General features: G+C 39.8%; 1 protein-coding gene and 1 long non-coding RNA gene across 5 annotated transcripts in view; one reads left to right on the top strand and one right to left on the bottom strand.

Moving 5' to 3' along the window:
- SLC7A6 (solute carrier family 7 member 6) overlaps positions 1-8,023 on the bottom strand; it is a 30,596-nt gene extending 22,573 nt beyond the window's left edge. Inside the window, exons 1-2 of one of the 4 annotated variants that reach the window (XM_084533586.1) lie at positions 7,747-8,023; positions 1,161-1,733 (exon numbers count right to left, since the gene is read on the bottom strand). In XM_084533586.1, the coding sequence (XP_084389712.1) occupies positions 1,161-1,733; positions 7,747-8,008 (835 nt within the window). In that variant the 5' untranslated portion in view covers positions 8,009-8,023. Of the gene's footprint in view, positions 1-1,160; positions 1,734-6,375; positions 6,506-7,354; positions 7,573-7,746 lie in introns of those variants that run through there. The other 3 variants (XM_084533588.1, XM_084533589.1, XM_084533587.1) reach the window with 3 other exon arrangements.
- The window catches only part of LOC311443439, a 56,376-nt gene continuing 46,953 nt past the window's right edge, over positions 8,013-17,435 (top strand). Inside the window, exons 1-2 of the long non-coding RNA XR_014697274.1 lie at positions 8,013-8,202; positions 10,312-10,360. This is a non-coding gene — a long non-coding RNA (uncharacterized lncRNA). The remainder of the gene's footprint in view (positions 8,203-10,311; positions 10,361-17,435) is intronic.

Here is a 17,435-nt window from a genome sequence, read left to right as displayed (position 1 = left end):
ATTTCTGCCCTGAAGCTGTCACAACAAAATGTGATCCACATTTGGGACGGGGGGAGGAGAGGAAAGGAGTAGAGCTGAGTAAGCTCACACATATTTTTGGAAGAAGTCTGTGATTGTTCTCCCCACTACTTGGACCCTTTTGCCCACATTAGTGCTTTCCCAACAATAACAAATTAATCCACAAAATTGAAAGGGGAGCTATAGTGTTTACAACTAATTATAGAGGTCAAATATTTGAAGCACACACAGACAACTGCACACGGAACATTACAACTACTTTACAGGCTCCCTGTTGCCTCAGAAAGGAGGCAAGTAGGAGCAGCACATCACCCTTCTGTAGCATGTTGATGGAAGTAAGAAAACTCAAGTGCCCTATTAGCTTTATAATAAGAACTCCTCAAGTTGACAGCGTGGGCAGGCTCCACAGCACATGGTGAGACTGCACAGTACCTGACAAAGGACTACCTTATAGACTTGCTGAAAGATATTTTTGACTGTGTACTGGGAAATAAAAATACGTATAGAAATACTCTCGATAGAAATACCTAAAATCAAGACACACACAGCACAATCATAGATTTTCATTCTTTCAATGCAGAACAGTCCTGATTTGAAGGACACGGACAGTTTGATGTTGTTCCTCTTTGTTGACAGCCCAAGGAGGTATCTGATCACAAACATTTCCTCCTCAAAACTCTTCACAACAGGTACAGCTTCATGGTGGTATTGTTAATCATAAGCATGAAGAATAATCTTGACCTAATGATCTCCTGAAACGCTACGAGAGTAATTACTTCATGTCTACATTGAGGAGTTATTGAAAAATAAGTTACAGCAGAATTCATAGCATAAGAGCCATTCTGCAACAACTCTTAGACTACACCAAGAGTACCTTGGGGTTTGATTTAATCTACCTCTCTGAAGGAAAACCAACTTTTTTCTTTGTTTTTCCCATGTTAAGTCAACTTGGAAGAGTTAAACACTGTTTTGCTTCTGAATGAGAAAATATCAGTTCACAGACTAATACTTTTAAATTATTCATCAACTGGAAGTTGTTGTTTTCCTAACTGTAACTCAAATTGTTTCAGTATGTAACAAAATAAAGCTCAACTGTAAAAAAAAATAAAAAAATAGCATAGTAAGTTTCAAGAAATACTTACATTCACAAGCAGCTGCTATGAGCCGACAAGCAATGTACGGAGGATCACAAGATGGGAAGAAAGGTTGAACTATGTAGTTAGCAAAGGTGATTGCAATAACCGCCTGGCTCGTTGGCTCAACAATTAGGAGTGAGGTCCACAAACGAATAAAAGCAATGAAGCTCCCAAAAGACTCCAAGATGTATGCATAGCTGGCTCCAGACTTTGTAATAGTGGTTCCAAGTTCAGCATAGCAGAGAGCTCCAAAGACTGAAAAGATCCCTCCAATTGCCCAAATTACTAGAGACAATCCATAAGATTTGCTGTAGATGAGAACTCCTTTGGGAGAGACAAAGATACCTGAACCAATCATGTTGCCTACTATAAGGCTTATCCCATTTATCAGAGATATTTCTTTCTTCAGTTGCATTGTATTTTGGTTTCCATCCTGCATTTCAGAGTTGTCATTGGGATCGGTCTTGTCTGATTTATTGATGGGGCTGTATTCAGCCAGTGAGCTATGAGACTTAGCACAATCTGTCCTTTCTCCCATTGTGGAAAGGCTATGAATTCTCCACGACTCCAAATCACAATCTAAAGCAAAACAGACAGATGAAATCATTATAAATTATTTTATCCTATAACTTTATCATCAAGGCTTCTTTTCACCTTTTACCCTATGTGAAACCCTCTTTTGTTATTTCATGTTTTTCCACAAAGGGAAATCCATGCATAGTTAAACAAACAAACAAAAAACCTATATACAGACAGTATTACACAAATTCTAGTATAACTCAAAGAACGGAATTTCTGCCTTTCAGAAAAACAGAGGGAGGAAAAAAGGTAGAAGAACAGAATTTGGGAACTGTAAGGTTGAAAAGGACAAAAGAACAGACAGAACCAAAATGAGGTAACAAAAAAGAAAAAGCATTTTAAGACCAAGCTGGAAGTTTGAAGCATGAACATAGGTTTACTGCAGTACTAACAAACTAATCAAATCATTATTCCTCCACAGGTAAGTTATGAGTGATCCGGTAACATGACTGCATGTTCTATTAACACACTGTGGACTCTTAACCAAGGGCAATACGAAGACGTACTTACTCCAAAATCCCCTTCATCTAACTGCTGGTTTATATTTCATAACACAGTTTGACTTCCCACCCATCTCCTCCAAGAAACTCTGTTCCCATTTCCCACTGTCTCATTTCTTGGCATTATCTAAGAGTGCAAGCTGTCCATGAAAAAACACAGTAGTTCCAGTCCAAATTTCTCCACTAGTGACTGTATTTAGGAGTACCTAAGAGAACAGAAGCAAAGCAAACATTCTCCTTTGCTTCAGAATTGACTTTTTGGAAAAGAACCACCTGCTTCTCAAGGGTCCAGGAAGTTCTCCCATGCCTCTCAAAAAGTTACTGCTAATAACATTTACTAGTACAAGAATACATTGATAATTAGCAGTAATTCTGGATGAGGCACATTATGTAGTGTATATTATATTATTATATAGTGTATATTATAAGAAATCTATTCACAGAGCAGTCTTATATGGAAACCAACCTACACTGCAAACTCATTAAACCTCCAGCGTATGCTTCAGCCATTTATGATAGAACAGTATGCAATTAATGTATCTCTGCATCTAGTAACACACAAACACACAAAGTTTTGTTCATGCAGTTAGAAGAACACTCTCCTGGATGGAAAACTTAATAATCATACTCCTCCTTTATTAATTAGCTGACATCCGTATACTGCAGTATAGGAAACCTGGCTTGACATTGCCTAACTTCAATAGTTTTTAATATCTTAAAAGGATAAAGGTTATTTTCAACCAATAGAAAAGTATCTTCTACAGAAATGGCACACAAATCATTTACCAAACCATATTACATCATTTACCTCCAACTCCTATGAATGTTTTAGCTTTTTTCATACTGAAATAGAGACTGTGTTCTTTTAAATAATATGAGATCCTCAATCCATTTAGCCGAATGCCTTCTGATTTATTTTCCCCTCAGTATTTCAGAAAAAACACACTCTAAAGATGTTTAGCAAGTATGTATTTTATCAAGTTTATACATGAGCCAACATCTTATCTCGTGTCATATCACGTGCCCTCAAATTTCACACTTCTAGTCGGACTAAAACTTTCCAACTTTCTAGAAACTGCTATTTCTGAGCTTAACTGGAGTGCTATAATGAGGCATCTCCACCTGAATTAAAGTAATTAGCAGAGAGGGATCCACACAGTTTTCACAGATGAGCGTGCCCCAAACTGCAAGGAAAAATGAAAGCAAGTTCAGCTCCCCAGTTGTTGCCGGTCCTCCTTGTTATTTACTCTTCTACTTGGTTACTCTCCGTACCTACCCACCTACCTTCCATCGCTTCCGCCAAACGCATTCGCAACCACAGGCTGATTGTTTTTCTGTTACTGGTGTAACAGTCAAGCCTTCAAAAAGCCATGTGGCCTGTAAACTGGTGAGATTATTTGGTTTGCTTTAAAAGAGAAGGTTCAGTTATAACTGTGTAACGCAAATTATTAGTATCATAACCAAATACAAATCTGATTCAATCATCAGAAAGTATAAATGTCTAAAACAGCAAGGCGAGTAATCAAAGCAGGTGTCTTGATGACTAACTTGACCAGAAGCAGATTTAACAAGCACTTGTCACCAGCAAAAATAGCATTTCACTTGAGGCTTTTCATTTCTGCTTTGACTCACACAGGACACTAGCTGCTAATGTATTCCCGAAGGCAAATCACTGAAGAAATCCTGGTGGGAAAAATAAAAGTACTATAGCTATTGTTACGGTATCTGACTGCTATTTTGAAAATATTCCAGTCATCACCAAGCTATCCAGCTGGAGAATAAAATCAAGTATTATGTTAAGAATTGACTCACTGATATAAGATCTCATTTTGGTGATAAGTGCACAGCTTTATGGTTTCTTACACCACATACCCTAATCATCACTCTCATATCTTCCCGGAATACCTTTCACAGTACAACTTGTTCAGGAGCACAGACACTACTCTGAATTCTCAGACATTCTGAGGATTTGATTCAAATGCGTCCATCTCAATTAGCAGCACATGACTGCAGTTCTATACAGTTTTGTTACTGATGACCTTGACAGTTGTTTGTCCTATTTTACCCTACCCATGAAGGAGCAACCACAATATCCTCCCAGTTTTACATACTTTTCCCCCCAGTACTCCCTTTCCCTCTCTCCCTCTCTGAATCTGCTTTTGTTATTCCCAGCTTTGGGTCTCTGCCAACAAAAACTCAGGTTTTCATGAAGGTGTGCACAACAGCTCACTCAGGATTTGGCATTTCATTCTCTTCTCTAACCTTGCTTGTTTTAGCCTTAAAGCCTTCAGGGCAGGAATTGCTTATTTGCCTGAGTCACATGTCTCATTGCACTACCTCTATGACAGAAACAGAACTACTGGCAGGGTTTTTGTTTGTTTGTTTTGTTTTCTTCTACAAATACTTCACTTAACTGGAACTAAAACCACCTAAAAGGAAGAGAGAGGGCAGAAGAAACTGGAGAAAACTGAAGTTACATCAAGATTTGAAACTTTAAAAACAACTACAGAAAAATTGAATCCATGATTCTGGCAAAAGGCCGATGGTTTTGTGCAAACAGAAGATAGGCTTGGAAGTGAAGAACCAGGGAGGAATAGCATAATATCTTTTAACATGCAACAATTCTGAAATATTCCAGCTCGAAACAGTTAGAACTCTAATGCTGCCAAAGCCCTGCCATAGGACTGCTAAGGCTAATGCGAGCTTATGACTTCACACAAGCTAACACGTGTGTTTCCTCATCACTCACCCTTGTGCAATACAAAGTCTTAACCTCTTGTTTTTGCTGATGGTTGCAGCTGTGAGGAATCTTTTTGCTGATATGCATAGGATTTCTACTGAAATGACACTGCTGTTGATATAGACAGCTTCAGTATAAGACCGGGACAGAGTGACCTGAAGCTAAGATCACTTCATTGTCTCACCAAAAATGCTGATAAGGTCTGCAACGCATTGCCCACATAGCAAAGGAACTAATGAAAGTTAATATGCGCTTATAATGAAATACTAACACTGCATTACAAGGTGGCCTTCCTTTAGAAGAGGGAAAGAGGAAGATTCCCTCTCCCTTCCTCAGCAAGGACAGCAGCTGGTCTGGCATTTGTTCAGCAGGGACTGAACCTGTGAGCAGATGTCAAATACCAAATACTCACATACAATACCTGCTCATTAGCAGAAATTTCCAGTATTCCTGCCTCTGTCTTCTGCAGTAGTCTTGTCTGCATGCAGCAACCCTTGTTATAACACAACCTTACATAAATACTTTGACTATTCACTTATCCCAGCTGTAAAACTCCTTTTTCTTAACGATTGGTCCTTTGAGTAAGAGTCAAGACTGCCCTACACAGGCAAACAGCATAAATGTCTTCAGGGAGTTAAGCACCAACAGAGCAAAGGTTGGAAGTCCCAGAAATGCCTATTCCTTGCAGCGTATGTATTTAGGCACCTCATAGTCTAACAATTTAGATGGGAAAGGTTTAGTCTGTCTAGTATGGCTCTTGTTTCTGATGAGAGAAAAATCACTTCCCTGTCACACATGGTTAGCAGACAGGAAGTCCTTGTACCAAAAGCAGTTCCCAATGCAAAGATTTAACCTGTTCAGCCAAGTCTTGCATGCTCCCCTATGCAAATCATCTTTATCACTGTAAAAAACAGCATAAACCTTTGATCAAATAAAACTGCCTGTAACATCCATTTGTAAGAAAGGTTGAGGTGTGTTTATCATATGAACAGATATGAAAGAGAAGTTTCTAGGTCAATTATCCACTTCACCTTCTATCAGTGATGGCAGTAAATCCTGACTGTACGCACGTGGGACACACCTGCACAGGAGAAATTCAGCAACACTGCACACATGTTCTGACAAATCCTGAAAAAGGCTTCAAACATTATATGAGTGAAAACTCACAACCTGCTCACAGGCAGGTATCCTTGTACATCTTGGATATGTACATCTTAGCAACTTTTCAAAATTTACTGAAGTACTACTAATCCTAGTCAAATCCACCTCAGTAATAGACTTTAAGCCAAGTTACTTTGAAGGTAGGGAACTGTACTAGCTACAAGTGGAAAATAACATGCTACTATGTCCCTCACACACTTCTAGTTTATATTTCCAAGGCAAAAATTAGAATTAAGCTTACAAGTAGGGACTTTCTGGTAAACTGTCTTCAGATAGAAGCGAGCACTCAAGGCAGCTACAACTGGAGAAAGATCTAGAGAAACACACAGAATCAGCCTCAGGTAAAGCCAGGCCATGACTGAGTCTGTTTGAATCATTTATCTGATTTTTATGGTGGTGCACAAAAGTGGAAACCTCTCAAAACAGGGAGAGTAAAGTCAGATGGCACACAACTACGCATCTACACATACATACTCTTTAGCTGTAACTTAGTCACCTAAGGCATTTCTTAATGCACGCCTTAAAGCACTTTTCTTCAAAAATAATAGTTTGAAAAATAATAACAATAATCACACAAACAATCAAACCCAGTACCTTACACATGCTTGCCCGGAGGCATTACACTATGACACCTAAGTTCCTGTGGCGGCTGGCTGCAGAGCAGCCATTATCACATGTGCCTGTCCCAAAAACACCCTATTCTGACCCAACCTGAGCTCCGAGCCCGGTGTTCGCCTGCAGCGAGACGAAATATAAAAATAAAACAAATAAAACCAACTCAGGGCTCGGCAAAGCCACCCCGGGGGCTGCCCACGGCTGGCGTGACGAGCCCGGCTCGGGGCCGCTTCGTCCCGGTCGCTCCTTCCTCCCCCAGCAGTTGTTTTTTTGATAAAATAAGACAAATTCTTTTTTTTTTTTTTTTCTTTTTTTTTTCCTTCTTCCCGCGGCCACGCGCCTCAGGGCAGAGGCGCCTCATGACAGAGGCGCCGGCCGGCTCCGGAACCGGAGGCCAGGCGGAGCTGAGGGCGCCCCTCACACACACGCACACCCCTCAGGTGCTGCCGTTAAAAATAATAATAATAAATAATAACAAGAAACACGGGGCAGCTTCCCACCACCGCACACCTGCAGCCGACCGCGGGTGCTGCCGGCGAGGCCCCCACCCTCACCGCGCTGCCTCCCAAGGCGGGAGGGAGCCGGCGCCTCCCCACCGTGCCTACCCCGGGGGTCTCCCGGCTCGTCCCCCGCCGGCTCCTGGCGGCTGTAGCGGTGCTGCTGCCCCCGTTACCTCCTCTCCTGATGGCCCCGCTGCGGCGTGCCCCGGGGATGCTCGCTCCTTGCCACACTCCGCTTGATGGCGGCCGCTCCGCCCCGCGGCCCCGCGCCCTCCGCCGCCGCCGCCTTCCTCCCCTCCCCGGCAGGAAACCGCGGCTGCTTCCCTCCCTCCTCGCCTCGCCTCCCCTCGCCTCGCCTCGCCCGGGGGAGCCGCCGGAGGGCCCGGCCTCCCCCTCCGACCCCTCCGGGGTTGCTTCAGCAGCGCCGCGCCCTGCGGCTGAGGAGCGTGGCGAGCCCTCCTCGCCCCCGCGCGAAATGGGCGACGGCTTCTCCTTGCCTCGGGGCTGGAAGCCATCCTTCCTTCCCCTCAGGCGCAAGATGGAGAAGAGGTTTAGGGCTGACGGTGTGAAAGCGGTGCTTTTTGCAAACCCCGGGGCTCGCTGGAGGAGCCGTGCGGCTGCCGCCTCTCCCCCCGGGCAGGTGGAGGTGGGCCCGGGCCCGCCCCGCAGCCCCTGAGGTGACACAGCACCGGGGCTCAGTCTCGTGAGATTGACCAAAAATGAGGCGCCTGAGGCAGCCGAAGGTTTTAAACCTGGCATTAGTTTGGGGGACAGCTGCTACGAGCCATTGTGGCTCTGGGTATAAGAAGGAAAACCTTAAAATGCTGCCATTTACGTGTTGGTGTCCTCAAGCGGAGCACAGCCGCACCTAAAATTTGTCTCCAGTGAAGTGCATCTAGGTGGATCTCGCAAAATTGTCATTAAATAATGCCCCGCAGCTTCTGAAAATGACAGTAAGTAAGCGATTTGCCATTTAGCAGACTTATCTAGGTTCGTGTAATGAAATCTTTGCCTTCCTCTATCAGGTTAATAGTTTTAGCATGTCTGAGTCAGTGAACTCCAGGCTACTGCCCCCTCCTGATGTTCCTCGCTGCCCCTTCAGCTGTTCCTTGCCAGGCAAGGAGAAGGTCAGTGCCTGAAAAGACAACAGGGCTCTGGAGACGTGATGGTCTTTGTCTCTGTCCCAACAATCTCATTATCCCTCCCCCAGCCAATGATTATTATCTGCAGTCTCAAACAGATGAGTCAGAGGTAGATTTTTTTCAGTCGAACATACCAGGATAAAAACTGTTCAGCCAAATAAAAATTACAAGGCTGTAGAAGGACTGGGAAAAGCAAACTATGTACTGCAATACCCATAAGCAGTAAATGCAATGGTGGAGTCCAGTTTGGTTACCATGAGGCTTACATTTCTAATTTCCATGCTACTTCCTCCCAAGGCTCCCTTGTTTGACAGAGGCGTTTTTTTTTTTTCTCTTTTTTGTCACATAGATAATTAGCATACAAAGGCACTGCTGCCCTCTTATATCTCCAGATATTCATTACATTGTGTTTCAACAGCAATGAACAAAGAAAATCTCTTCCTAGTTGGCTTTTTATGTGCGTATACTGGCAAAAAGCTTCCTGGTTGCTACAGTAGACTTGATTTCCAAACTATACAGTACTATGGCAAAGCAAACTCTCATTTGCAGGTTGCAATCTGAAGAAGTTTGATAATCTCAACTCTTTCATTACTCTTTGTTTGGCTTTTGTTGGTTTTTGGTCTTGTGCAAGTACATGTAGAGATAGCTACACTAAATGGATTACCTCCTAAACTACTGACAATGTTGTAAAGCAGCGAACAAAACCAGTCTGCCTTCTTCTGAAGTTTAACAGCCCTGATAAATGACTTCTTTGTTTTCAATCCTTTTATACAGAACTGATATAAAACAAGAAGTCCTAGAAGCCATCCCTGGAATATAACTGAAATTTGTACAATATGAAACTTAATAATTACAGTTAGAAAGATAATATGACCCTGAAAGCAATTCTTAGCTTTAAATAGTGTTTAGTCATTAATTACAAATATTGATAGTGCTCTATTTGTAGTACTAACAATATCTTTCAGGTAGACATACTTGACGTCAGTCTTGCACATTAATCAAAAATGAACTGTGAGAATGTAAAAGATGCAGCTGATTTCAATTGATGCTAGACTACATTTTAAAGCTCTCTTGTAAATTGAATCTGCTGGAGACAACATTCATTCCTTCAGAAAATGGACTCAAAGTGTCGGCTAATTAGAATGTTGCCTTTGCCTTTAGGAACAAGAAATAGAAAGGAGCTGAAAAGACATAGAAAACAAATTATTAGACATTTGCTGGCAATACAGAGGATGACATTTTATTCTATAATCGTGAAAAAAAAATATTGGAAAACATGCCCATTTAAGGATTTCAAATTAGAACTACACCCTTTGAATTGTGAAAACTTGTAATAACTGTAGAGGTTGGTATCAGAGACCTAACGACATTATTGTAAGTAAAGACCATTGCAAGTACTCCTGAAGTGTTTGCAAGTGACCAGAAGCAAACTTCACAATAATCATAGAATGGCTTGGGTTGGAAGGGACCTTAAAGATCATTGAATTCCAACCCCCCTGCCATGAGCAGAGACACGTTCCACCAGACCAGGTTGCTCAAAGCCCCATCCAACCTGGCTGTAAACACTTCCGGGGATGGAGCATCCACAGCTTCTCCAGGCAACCTGTTCCAATGCCTCACCACCCTGGCATTAAATAATTTCTTCTTCATATGTAATCTAAATCTACCTTCTTTTAGTTTAAAGGCATTACTCCATGTATTACCACTAAACTCCCTGATAAAGAGTCCCTCTCCAACTTCCTTTTAGGCCCTCCTTGGGTACTGAAATCTGCTATAATCAAATAAGTATAATCAAATATTTGATTTTCCATTATGGCAAAGTAGGTTCATAATTTTATAAATTAGTCCTTCAATGTTACTGTATAAGCCAAATGTAAATCTGGACTCTTTACTTTATACATTCTTCTCTTCTTGCTACAGATTACATCTATAGTGTGCCTGATTCTTGATCCTCCATAAACAGCCTTTGGTAAGTTATATCTGTATGGATCTGCACATTCTTTAAGTGCTAGCAGAGAAAACCTAAAACAAACAAAAAAAAAACAAACACAACCAAACCTACTTTGTTTTCACTGTGATTTTTATCTGATATCAATTTACTAAAGATCACATCTCTTAGCTAGTGAGGATTAAATCAAACAGTTTTTTTATGTCTGTGAGTTTTGCCGTGTCTGCTTTTTTTGTCTAACTAATATTGCCATTAAATGTGATGTAGGGAATGTAATTCAATCCCCTCCAAAAACTTGAAGAATGAACAGATTAAATATCCCTAAACAAACCAAAATTGAATTTGCATCAGACTAAAGAAAACCCAATCTACAGGATAATCATTAAATGGTTTTAGAACATGACAGAGACAAGTTAAAAACTGCTGTTAAATCTAATTGATCTGAAGTCTGATCGTCGGCTTTCTGCTTATTATTAAATTAATCCTGGAGCACAGGGTGAGTTTAAGCACATCCATACTGTATAAGTCCCCCAAAAATGTTTTCCTTGTGTACTTCATTCATGGAAGGACAAGTGTGAACAAGCATGTACTGAGCTTTAAGGTCAGTGTTGAAACTGTTGTCTAAGTAAGTAGTACTTACATGGAATTTATGCTGTTAACTTTCATGAAGATATTGTATCTAGCCACACATTTGAAGGCTTATGATGGTTCCTTTTAACTTTTGCCATACCAAATGAGACTTGAGACCACATCTGTGCTTCCTTTGAAATGTACATTCTGTGGATATCTGAGTTATCTGTAGGGATCATAAAATGATTTGTGACAGTAAATCTGTGGCTTCAGCCAGAGCCTAAGAAATGGCAATGTTTGTAAGTGCTAAAAGTAGGTATTCTTTTTAATCTCCATCAGCACAGAGTCAGCCAGATACTCTGTATTCTTTCCGGAGAGCAACAGAAACAGTTCCAAAAATGAATTTAATTGCCTCTGTTTCTTTTCTTTGGTTAAAGTTGAATGACTTTGTTCGCAAAATCAAATTAGCTGATCCTTTGCCACTTTCTTCTTCCATCACACAAACTTTTTCTATAGGTGTTTTAAGCAAAGTGACTATTGTTTACAAATCAGAGGGACCAAATCAGAAGTACCAAAATGCTTGGCAATTAAAAAAAAAAAAAAAGTCTAAATTTAGGCTTCTAAATTTATCTTTCCATGCTCCCAACAGCATAGCTCCTCCTACTCATTTCACTGTCTTTTAGCACTTGTCTGGCCCCTTTGGTGAGGCTCTTCTGCTCACTAAACTGGTAAAATCCAATACTTTTTTGGGTTATTTTTTTTCTGGCATAATCACAAGAGTACAAATGTGGAGTAGAGGAGCAGAGAGAAAAGGAAGTGACACAGATAATGGAAAATGTCCCTTCTAGCAACAGAAGCAGAGAGATGGCTCATGTGGCTTTGTCTTAACCAACTGTACTCTGATTTAAATACTTTAAAGATTTACATTAGGCCTTCTTTTACAGAAATCTTGTTTTCTCAATACTGCAATTTCTATAAACAGATTTTAACATAAGGGTCAACATCTCATCTTTTTTTTTTTTTTTTTTTTTAATAGTTTCTGTCTGCTTCCATTGCCTTACAGGTATCTTGTCTTTTTGACTGCCTCATCTGCTCTCATCAAAATTTTAGTGCTTACTTAAGTTCTTACATTACATTTTTATTTTATTATTTGGTCATACACGTCATTGTTGCACATAATTGCAAGCTCTTTTTCTTTAGTGCTTTCCATGCTGTGAGGCAGAAGTAGAGATGGATATCTTCTAAAGTATGGACATTTTTTCAAATGTTATCGATAAAACCTTACAAGGAGAAAAAAGAAACAAACAAAAAAATCCGAATCATCAGAAAAAGAAGGATTCCATTATTTACTGAACATTCTTTAGATCAATGCCCCAAGCTGTCTATTTTTTTTTCCTTGCTAATGCAATCTTTTCTATAATAAATGGAATGTTCAGTATTTCCTGTTTTCCCCAGTTAATTTGGGGGATTTATTTGGAAAAAGTGATCCTTCATAGTTATATATATTTTTGAAGAAGGAGATTGACTTTATTTGTTAGACAACTAAAGCATTCAAATCTGAGACCCTAGCCAGATTGTCTCATCTATGCTAAAATGCCTTTTTAAAGATCTGGCTATTTACTGGTGTAAGCGGGTGAATCACTGGCTTCATTTTCTTAGAAAATAACATCGGTGTTAGAATCACAGTTTCACTAGGATTTAAAAAGCTGTAAGGATTTTTAAAGGTAATGCTCTTTGTCCTTGTCTGTTTTAAAGGCTAGTAAAAATGATTATGTATAAAAACAAGCTACAGGGGATTTGTAGCCTTGCGAAGTTTCTTAAAAATAAATACTTATTTCTTGTTTTAGGACCCAAATTGCTGTGTGATTATGCTTGGCTTATGAAGCCCTAAGTGGTAGCATTTATAACCCAGTTGCACAGTGTTTAGATAAATTTTTTTTTTTGGATGTGAGTTGGAAGAAATCTGTGGTTTATATCAAATGCAACTTTTACCCTTCTAATATGTGCGCTCAGTCTTTCTTCAAACAGCAAAATTTCTCGGTGTTACAACCTCCCTTGTGTTATTGCCAATCCTTTTCTAACGTACTTTCTTCCCTTGTGGTACCTGCCTATCTCTCTGATAAAAAGGAGGACACAATGGAGGCTTGGAAGAGTCTAATAGTAGTAGTTAAATTGATAGCCTGTTTGCAGGCAGCTTGTTACTAGTGTCTGAAGCCAAAGTCATCATTTTGTTTGTCTTAACATGCTGAGTACAAACTTTGCAATTTAAATTCAACCAGATGTTCCTTAGCAGAGCTACTCTGAATTCAGTGTTCTACAGTACAACTCCATCAGTTCTGAGCCTACTGGCGCATCTTTGCTTTCAGTTTTACTCTTCTTATTATTACTGAATTATCTTGAAATGTTTGTATAATACAAATAATTTTGTATGCTTTATAAAATGTTCCCTCTCATTTTATTTAGAGAAGTTAAAGTAGCACACACCCAGCATACTTCTCAGCACTGGGAAAAATTCTTGAGTGAACTGATTGTAAGGAAGGCACTTATTCCCAAGACTTTTCAGAAGGATTGTGTAGTTAGATTTGCTCCAAATTTGGTCTGTATTTAAAAGTAAAGTTTCCTAAAAAGTAAATCCAAAGACTTTTCTGTATAAATTTCCATGCAATTTGTGCAAATTAACTATTATGCCTATGCATACGGACCTGGATTAAGTACATTTTATATGTAAACACAAGTGAACAGACTAAAGTGTGCTCCTTTAAATATCTGGAAACAGTGACAACTATGCAAGTTCTAATTCATAAGTTTACATAGTATAGGCTTTCCTTGTAAAATAAACAAAACCCTGTTGTTTAACAAATATGAGATCAGAGCCCCTTTGAAGTTTTATTGAGTACTTGTCCAAGACTGCATGCTCTATGAGATTTTCAGAATATGCCTCAATATTAAAAAGTAAGCCTTAAAAATTGAATGCAAACCATTTAAACATTAAGAGAGTCTTGAAGATTAAGGAAATTGCATTTTATTGAAACACAGGAGGATTTATTGCCAGTCCATTTGCCTTTGCAATAAGTAGGATAGTCCTATTAATGGGTTTAGTCTTTTGTCTGCCAGCACAGTTCCAATTTCTAATTTGTTCTTTGATAATATTAGAAGGTATTCAGCCCTAAAGTTAAAATTATGGTTGGCTTTGCTAACTTCTCAGAAATGATTTCTCAGCAGTCTATTTGTGTGTGTTTTGCACTTTGCTCCTTTGTTCCACGCTTGGCTCTTGACTACTTGATGCATAGTGTCCCACTGAGCAAATTGTAGTGGACTAATTAAGAACTACCAAGACTTTCCCAAGTTATGCAAGATCCCCACAGCTACGAAAAGCCTTTTCAGCCCCCCTGATCACCTACTGCATTCTGTTAAACTTTACTGCTGTTTTTTTTTTTTCTCCAGCATTTTTTAGTATGTTTTTTCTTAGCGTAAATCCCACAAGCTAAGAGCACGTTGAATACCAGTAACCTTGATTTAATGAGACATGATCACTGATAACGCAGCATTGGTGATGTGCTCTTTACTTTGACATGAATCTGTAAAAAGTGAAATGAGAGCAAGCACTTGGTCTTATATGTCAGAGCTCAGGCTGGATGATAACAGAGACTGAACCTCCTGGTCCTGGGTGTCACGTTACTGCTTGTGGCGTCAGGCAGATATTTTTACCTCAGTGTCACTGGTGTGGGAAAACTTGGAAGACCTCTGCTTGTGTTGAAAGTACAAGAGGTGGCCAGGTTAATTGTTCGGATGGGTCATTGGTGTCGTCTCATGCAACAAACTTTATGGTTAGAGTCCTGTAAGCATCCTCACTTCACACTTAGATTGATCATGTAGGTTGCTCAGTGTCACACTACATCAACAGCTCTCTGTTTGTCCTTATTGCAGTTTGTTGCTGACATGTTGTAGCACTGGAGAAATTGTTCTTCTGGGTTATCCTATACTGGAACAATGCACAGCATGAATGCCCCTAAAGTTTTGTCATTAGAAAAAAAAAAAAAAAAAAGTTTTGCATTTGGTGGTTGTACTGAAACAAGCAGAAGACAGCTGTATCGTATGCTCTTGCAGTCGAATCCAGGATATACTGCACAGTAAGATTACAGCTGTGAAATCCTGATAGTTATATTTTATTTTGTTCTTTAAACAGACTTCCTTTGTTCAACAGAAAATGCCTGTCTATTAAATAGCAAGTCTGTGAAAACCAAAGCCAAGTATACCTTAAAGCAACAAATCCCCAGTGACCTCTGCAGATATCAGTGTGCACAGTGACTGGTACAGCTGATTGGCACTGTCAGAAGCAGGAGAAGCCCAGCTACCCTGTGTGTATCTTCTCTTGATGAATCTATGGATTACCAGGCAAGAAAGGACAGCTTTTATTTCTTGTGGCCAGTCTGGGCAAAGAAAACAAGAGTTGCTATCAGATTTTAAAAGAGAAATGCCCTAGCCCAGCTAAAAGTGAATGAAATTGCTGCACTGACATACTAATAATGAAATAACCCAAACTGTCCTTACTAAACACATTAAGATTAAGTATACCAGCTGAGCACATCAAACTTTTAACCCTATTATTTATTTCATACAGAAAATGAAATTGAAAACTATCTAGTTTTGATTTTGAATGATGTGATAAATGAAAACAGAATCCATATCTCTCTTCTCTTGAATACTTAGAGGATGGGAATAAGTTCAGGGCTCTTTCTTTGTTATTGCTTAAAAAATGCAAGACAAAACCAGCTTTTCCTTATTTTGACTTCCTGATAGCTGAGTTGCAAAGAGGCATGTGAATTCCCAGGTAGGTTGTAGTGAAGTCAATGCTGATTGAGTTACAGCGTAGTTGTGAATATTCATGTTATATAACTCCCAGCAAAAAGACCTTCACTGCTCCTGAAATCACTTTAGTTAAGCACTTGTGATTTGCGTAAATAGGTCCCTAAATAACTAATGGGCACATGGAGGGAAAATGCTTAGCATGTCACTGTTGTTTATGTTAAGTCCATCTAGGGAAGAGCTGTTGTGTGGATAAAAAAAAAAAAAAAAAAAAAAAAAAAATCCCCGAATATTGCTGACTGTGCTGGGTGTGGGAGGGGAGGAGATTGTCTTCCCAATGTCCTTTAAATCTGCCTGAATACCAGGCTGAGAGCTGCTCCTGGATCATAAAGCCATAAGAACAGAGGAGTGGGTTGGTGCCAGCCCTGCTGTTGCATTACTGGATGTTCGCTACCTCTGCTCCAGACTGTTCTGGCTTCTCTGGTCTCCTCTTTGCTAGACCAAACAAACACAATTTTATCAACTTGTCCTTACATGTCAGGTTTCCTCACTGCTTATCAACCTTCCTCTCCTGTCTGGGCTCTCCTCAGCCCGTGCTTGGAGCTGAATACTGTTTTGCAGATTAAACGTTGCCAGCATGGAATGGAAAACACTGCCTAGTTCAGTGACTTACACAAGTAAATGTGGCAGGCTATTAAAAAACATCATTTTCCTTCTTGTTTCCTGTTGTTTTGTGACAGGACGCTATCACAACATGTGTAAGTGGCATACAGACAATTCTGTTGGGAACATATTTTGCAGCTAGTCCAAGGTCAGAAGTCTCATACGTTTGTTTTTTAGTTTCCAGATGTGTTCCTTAGTTACTTATCTCAGCATTTTTCCCCAGGTAACATTCTACTGATTTTTCTAGATGAAAAAAAAAAATAGTGCCCTTTTGGTCAACAAAGGAAAACAAATATAATTTTGGTAGTCATTCTGTTACCTAATATGAATACTTTTATTTGAAACCTAAAGAAAGAACGAACTGTACAGAACTTCCTGGAGCACAGCCAGATCACTTCTGAAAGGGTGAAATTCAGCTGTGTTTTCTGCTCATGTGGGCATTGCTTTTGCTACGTGGAAAGTTCAAGACCAACAGTTGGAAATCTGTGTTGAAATACTTCAGAAGGTTATCATATTTCAAAGGGTGAAGTTTTTGTTCTTCATTTAATTCAGCCTGCTTGAAAGAGCCCACAGTTCCTTCAACTGATGTGTCTCTTCTGTGGAACAGGAAAGGTCAACAGAAAAGCATGATCAAGATGTCAGTTTGGGAATATAGATCTCTCTAAATCTTACTTGACATGTATTCTTGTGTAGAGAAGGGAAGTAAAGGTAAGAAGTAATAAAATACTGATCACAAATTGTTTCCTATCAGCACAGGAGCTGGAAATAGTACATCTGAGGGTCTTGTTCACTATTTTTCTTGCACTGTGATTAAGCAAAATGCAATTCTGCAATTACCAGATTCCCTTTTTTAATACATACTGAATTTACAGTTAATGCATTCTTGCAGCTACGCTAACTTAAATTTAACACAACTCATTACATATGTTCTTTGCAGACCCTGGCATGTAGTTTAATTCATGGTGGACTTCAAAATCCAGGAGTTTTAACTTGGCTGACGAACCACCTGTCAAGCCAACCGTGTGCTCAGTAAAGGGTATACCAGGCAAGGCAAGCA

Source organism: Aythya ferina (genome assembly GCF_964211825.1).
Source record: "Aythya ferina genome assembly, chromosome: 12".
NCBI classification, from domain to species: Eukaryota; Metazoa; Chordata; class Aves; order Anseriformes; family Anatidae; genus Aythya; species Aythya ferina.
This window is presented reverse-complemented; position numbering and strand designations above follow the sequence as displayed.